Consider the following 6,409-nt stretch of genomic DNA (forward strand, 5'->3'; position numbering starts at 1 on the left):
AATGACAATATCATAATGAAATAAAAAAAAATAAAACAAACATGAAATAGTCTACATGAAATACAAAACAAGAAACATACCTTGATCTGCTTACCAAAGGGAAACAAAAAACTTAAAAGCTAATCAATTTCACTCCCAAACTCATGTACTTTTTTAAAAACGTGAACTACTTCCCTTTTTCATAAAAGCTTTTTAAAGTCAAGAGATTGAAATGTTGATTGTGTGTGAAAGTGTGTGTTTCAGTGTGACTCTCAGTCCTGCAGTATCCTGTTACTGAGGAGCAGCTCATGTGTTCAATCATTTACAGCTCAATCAGCTGAACTCACAGCAGCAGAAAGAGGCTGAATACTTCAAATACACTTTACATTGTGTGTCATGGTGAGAGTCAAATATGATCTTACCACAGTTTCTCCAGTTTACAGTGAAGATCCTCCAGTACAGCAGAGAGCTGATTCACTGAATCTCCTAGTTTATTCTCAGACAGATTCAGTTCTCTCAGGTGTTCAGGGTTTGATCTCAGAGCTGAAGCCAGAGCAGCACAACCTTCATCTGTGAGACTACAACAATACAACCTGTAGAGAACAATGACACACTCTTCACTCTCAGTTCTGATCAGATCAGGTCAGGTCAGTGAATCCATTATTAAAGAGAAAGTACAAACTTAAAGGAGTAGTTCACGTCCAGAACAAAAATTTACAGATAATGTACTCACCCCCTCGTCATCCAAGATGTTCATGTCTTTCTTTCTTCAGACGTAAAGAAATTATGTTTTTTGAGGAAAACATTTCAGGAATTATCTCCATATAATGGACTTCTGAGGTGCCTGCTTGTTTGAACTTCCAAAGTCTAGTTTTAATGCAGCTTCAATGGCTCTAAACGATCCCAGCCGAGGAAGAAGGGTCTTATCTAGAGAAAAAAATCGGTCATTTTCTAAAAAAAAAGGTTATATACTATACTTTTTAACCTCAAACGCTCGTCTTGTGTAGCTCTGCAATGCGCATACGTACTCTACAATAGTTGTCCCATTCGAAACAGTTAGGGGATGTCGAAAAACTCCCATCTCATTTTCTCCTCCAACTTCAAAATCGTCCTACATCGCTGCAGAAGTACCGACCCAGTGTTTACAAAGTGAACATGCAATGCAAAAAAGGTCAAACAGCCTTTATAAAAAAAAGAGGTAAAATAGCGATGTAGGATGATTTTGAAGTCGGAGGAGAAAATGAGATGGGAGTTTTTCGACATACCCTAACTGAACCGGAATGCACAGTTCACGCAGAGCTACACAAGACGAGCGTTTGAGGTTAAAAAGTATATAAATTGTAAAAAAAAAATAATAATAATTTTAATGACCGATCGTTTCGCTAGACCCTTCTTCCTCGGCTGGGATCATTTAGAGCCCTTTGAAGTTGCATGTAAACTGCATTTTGGAAGTGCAAACTCGCGGGCACCATAAAAGTCCACTATATGGAGAAAATTCCTGAAATGTTTTCCTCAAAAAACGTAATTTCTTTACGACTGAAGACATGAACATCTTGGATGACAAGGGGGTGAGTACATTATCTGTACATTTTTGTTCTGGAAGTGAACTACTCCTTTAAGGCACAAATCAATCATTGGATCACTAAACTGAGATCTAAAAGATCACAGAGCACAAAATAAAACATTTTCTTAAAGAAAACACCTAAAAAAATAAATATTTTTTATTGCACATGTCAATGGCTTAAAAATGATAAATATTTAAATTCTTTAAATTCAAAAACTGAAATACTTCTTTATTTGCAAGAACATTTCTAATAACTGGTAAACCTTATTCATATGCAACTTCTCTGACTTTTATTAGAAAACACTTCAAAATACTGACCTCTAAAGTCTGGACAACTTCTGCAGCACAGAAGATTTATGAGCTTTTATTTTCTTTATGTTTTAACAGTGAAGTGATTGTTGTCAGTGATACTTACTGAACTGATCTGGCTTCTTTAATCACAGGCAGCAGCTTCTGAAGAACCTTCAGCTTTTCAGCTTCATCGTTTCCTCCAACAAATTCATTAATATTAAACACATCCTGCTTCTTCTCTGATGTCAGCAAGACAAAAACTACAGCTGACCACTGAGATGAAGAGAGTTTGGCTTCATTTATTGTTCCAGATCTCAGATACTGTTGTATTTCCTCCACTAGTGAATGATCACCCAGTTCATTCAGACAGTGGAACAGATTGATGGATTTCTCTGAAGATGCAATGGTCCTGATCTTCTCCTTGATGAAATCAACTGTTTTTTTATTTCTTCTTTTATTTCTTCTTGTCTGTTTCATTAGTCCTTGTAGGAGAATCTGATGAGACTTTAGTGACAGACCCAGAAGAATCTGCAGGAAAAGGTCCAGATGTACATTTTTACTCTGTAGAGCCTCATTCACAGCTCTCTGATGCAACTCAGATAATGAAACATTTTTAAACATGAGTTGAAACCAGTTCTTAATTTTAGACAGCGAACTCTGTATAGTGATTGGCTCAAACACATTTATATTGTGGTTTGTACAGGAGAGGTGCACATACAGAGCTGCTAGATGTTCCTGAATGCTCAGATGAACAAAGCAGAAGACTTTCCCCTGATACAAGCCAAACTCCTCTCTGAAGATCTGAGTGCACAATCCTGAGTACACTGATGCTTCTGTCACATCAATGCCACACTCTCTCAGGTCTTCCTCATAGAAGATCACATTGCCTTTCATAAGTTGCTGAAAAGCCAGTTTCCCCAGTTTGAGGATCATGTCTTCATCCGTCACGTTCTTCTCATAGTCCTTCTCATGTTTGATGTTGATCTGAAGGAGCAGGTAGTGTGTGTACATTTGAGTGAGAGTCTTGGGAATCTCTCCACTCTCTGCTTGACTCAACATCTTCTCGAGAACAGCGGCTGAGATCTGCTGCTGGTCTGGAGGTGATCCAGATGAGAGCAGAGGGAAGCAGACTCCCCACAATGAGGTTCGTCAGCAGCACGTCCACTGAGGCTGATTCACTTACATCACACAACCTCACATCGCTCTGAAAATCCAGAGACAGACGACACTCGTCCAGACCATCAAAGATGAACAAAACTTTGTATTTGTCACTGGATATTTCCATTTCTTTTGTTTCAGGGAAAAAGACCTGAAGAAGATCTGAAAGACTGAGTGTTTTGTCCCTCATCAGATTGAGCTCTCTGAAAGGAAGAGGAAATATGAGCTGGACGTCCTGATTCTCTTTCCCTTCAGCCCAGTCCAGGATAAACTTCTGCACAGAGACTGTTTTTCCAATGCCAGCGACTCCCTTTGTCAGCACAGTACTGATGGCTTTGTCTTGTCCAGGTAAAGCTCTAAAGATGTCACTGCATTTGATTGGTGTGTCCTCTGTTGCTGCTCTCCTGGATTGTGTCTCAATCTGTCTCACCTCGTGCTCATTACTGATCTCTCCACTCTCACTCTCTGTGATGTAGAGCTCTGTGTAGATCTCATTCAGGAGTGTTGGGTTTCCCTGCTTTGCTGTTCCCTCATACAGACACACAAACTTCTTCTTCAGATTTGATCTAAATTTGTTGAGGACTTCATGGCTGTAAAATTAAAACACCACATTATTACATAAGTTAATAAGCACAATGCCTTTTCTGTATTCTGTATCATCATCAAATTACCTTTTACAGAAATGTTATACCTGAGATCAGTCTGTGTATCACCACTCTTGAAATGCACTAGATGAGCCACAGACCCTTCACTCCTCATAGACACACAGCTGGGCTCTGGTTCTGATCTCTTTTGATGTAAACTATAATAGAGAGATACTAAAGTTCATTCCCGAATTTCTGTATTCAACAAATTACATTACAATTCATCAATAAAAATTACTTTGAAGAACAATTTGAAGAACAAATGACAATTTCATTTACACTACGTTAAAAAATGTAAACTGAAGTGAGTGCTTTCAGAGATGTGTATCTCTGTGTGACCAACAGTAGATATGTTTAAATATTTGCAAAGATAAAAAAAATAACTACCCACAATGCACAACAAGAATTTATTCTGTATAAAATACCACTGATACTATTCTGATAACATAAAATGCCATAACATAATAATATTTTTTATATAATTTAATCATGTTATACCTGAGATCAGTCTGTGTATCTCCACTCTTAAAATGTACTGGATGATTCATAGACCTGTCACTCCTCATAGACACACAGCTGGAGACTGGTTCTGATCCTTTCTGATGAACTGAACTATAATGAAGTTAAGTTTAGAAAAACACTTTAAAGAACACTTTATCTTTTTTTTTGTTTATTATTTATTATTATTGTCTATTAAATTTTTCTGTTGTTTAATAGATACATAGAACCTAATACTACAACTATGTTGATACAAATGCAGTAAATTGATCTAAGTGGCCATAGATGTGTCTCTCTCTGAGGATTGCAACATTGTTAAAATATAAGATACCATAACACAAAACACCTTAAAATAAAAATGTCAATCAAATCTTTTATAGAAATGTTATCTATAGACTGTGTATCTTCACTAGTGGTCGACCGATATATCGTCAAGGCCGATATATCGGCCAATATTTGGCATTTTTCAAATATCGGCATCGGCCGATAAGTTTTTCTGTTTGGCCGATGCGTTCGTGGCGGGCCTTTTATTTTGACGGCGCTGACAACGGCAGCGCCTAAACACACAGTGCTCACATTCTCCCTCTTGTTCGCTCGCTGTCGTCGTTAACAGTTCTGTCCACAGACAGAAGTCTGTCTAATAATCAGATAGAACTGTTAAACAAAAGAATGAAAATGTATACAAAAAAGTATACGAGTATAGCGATTGCTTTTATATTGTTAGTAATAGAAAGGCAAACATTATAATACTTTCTCGTTTGCCATCAGCATTCAGCAAATACGCATTTATATAATTTAAACAAATCTTTGAATGACTAATGTACATCTAATTTCAAAAACCTTGCAAACTTCGAATCCAGCTGTGAGATCTTACGAAGTGTGCATTTGTATCCTGCACTATCACGTGTATTTGGGGTGATGGTCGGTCCGTGCGTATTGAATATGGACAGGAGGAGAGTTCAGCTTCATTGAGACGCGCGATCGACAAACTTTAAACTCGTGATTTCAAATTATGCTGCACTTCATGCTTTTGCCCAATGTCATATTCATGTCATTTTCACTGTGTGCTGTATGTAAAATGAGTGTTACCTTGGCTTTATTTGAAAGAAATGTGATTCCCAATGCACACAAACTTCCCAGAATACTGAGTGCCCTGTTGGTTAGTGTTTACTTCCTTTTTAATTATATTTTTATTAAATATTTGTTTATTTGTGAAAAATACATTATCATTTAAAATATAAGCATGTTTATTTTACACATTTATTTTTTAAATCCATTTTCAAATTATTTAAAATTTCTTAAATATTAAATAAAATAAAATAAATTATATCAGCCATCGGCCACCCTGCTTTCCAAGATATCGGCTGTCAAAAAAAACAATATCGGTCGACCACTAATCTTCACTCTTAAAATGCACTGGTGGTGTTCGGATCCCTGCACTCGTGTCTTGTTCAGATTCAGTTTCGGTATGGTGTTGGGGTTTGGACACTCACGCTCCATGCTCTGTTTTGTTGTGGGAGCGTGTGGTCTCAAGTTCGCTCGGTCCGTACACTCTTCTGCCCTCGTGTCTTGTATTGTTGCATGCAGCTCGTGTTTTCGGCTGCGTGCTTTCATGTTATGTCTTGTGCTGTGTAGCACGCAGCTTGTGTTTTTCATTGGATGCGTGCTTTCATGTTGTCATGTCTTGTGTGAACACGGGGCTTTTGAGTATTCTTATTAGCTGCGTGTTCATGTCTTGTTTTGTTCAAGCACATGGCTTGTGATTTGTTTTGCTGGCCATGTGCTTGTGTTTTTGTTTTGGGTGAGCACATGGCTTTGTCTTGTTTGGTTTCTTGTGCCATGTGCTCTCATGTCAATTGTCTAACCCCACCCATCTTGTTACCTGATTATTGGTTAATTTGCCCCACCTGTGTTTCCCTTATCACCCTCCTCATTTGCTCCCCATTTATTCTCCTTGTGTTTGCAGTCCTGTGCGAGTTCGTTGTTGAATATTGTGTGTGCCTTGTGTCCTGCCCTGCCCTGCCAGTCTGTTTTCCCCTACGGGGTAGTTTTGGTTTGTTTTATTTTTGCCAATAGGGCCTTTCGCACCGCGGGAACCTTTTCATAGTACCAGAACTAATTGTGGAACTACCCACTTTTCGGCGTGTTCGCACCGCCGGAACTGGGAGAGATTTTAGTACCGGACTGCCTTTTTCGAGAACCAAATTAGCTCCTACTCCGGAGCAGGGTCTAACCAGCACAACTGGTACTAATCGTGACGTAAGTAGACATTGAT

At 38.3% G+C, this 6,409-nt stretch overlaps 1 protein-coding gene across 1 annotated transcript in view; it reads right to left on the bottom strand.

The window, feature by feature from the left end:
* Nucleotides 1-6,409, bottom strand: part of LOC107558800 (NACHT, LRR and PYD domains-containing protein 3-like) — a 35,840-nt gene that overhangs the window by 27,301 nt on the left and 2,130 nt on the right. The window contains exons 4-8 of the mRNA XM_016242489.1: nt 4,135-4,248; nt 3,684-3,794; nt 2,952-3,582; nt 1,959-2,920; nt 402-572 (exon numbers count right to left, since the gene is read on the bottom strand). Coding sequence (XP_016097975.1) covers nt 402-572; nt 1,959-2,920; nt 2,952-3,582; nt 3,684-3,794; nt 4,135-4,248 — 1,989 coding nt within the window. The remainder of the gene's footprint in view (nt 1-401; nt 573-1,958; nt 2,921-2,951; nt 3,583-3,683; nt 3,795-4,134; nt 4,249-6,409) is intronic.

This window comes from Sinocyclocheilus grahami, unplaced genomic scaffold (genome assembly GCF_001515645.1).
Source record: "Sinocyclocheilus grahami isolate Dianchi unplaced genomic scaffold, SAMN03320097.WGS_v1.1 scaffold661.1, whole genome shotgun sequence".
Classification (NCBI taxonomy): domain Eukaryota; kingdom Metazoa; phylum Chordata; class Actinopteri; order Cypriniformes; family Cyprinidae; genus Sinocyclocheilus; species Sinocyclocheilus grahami.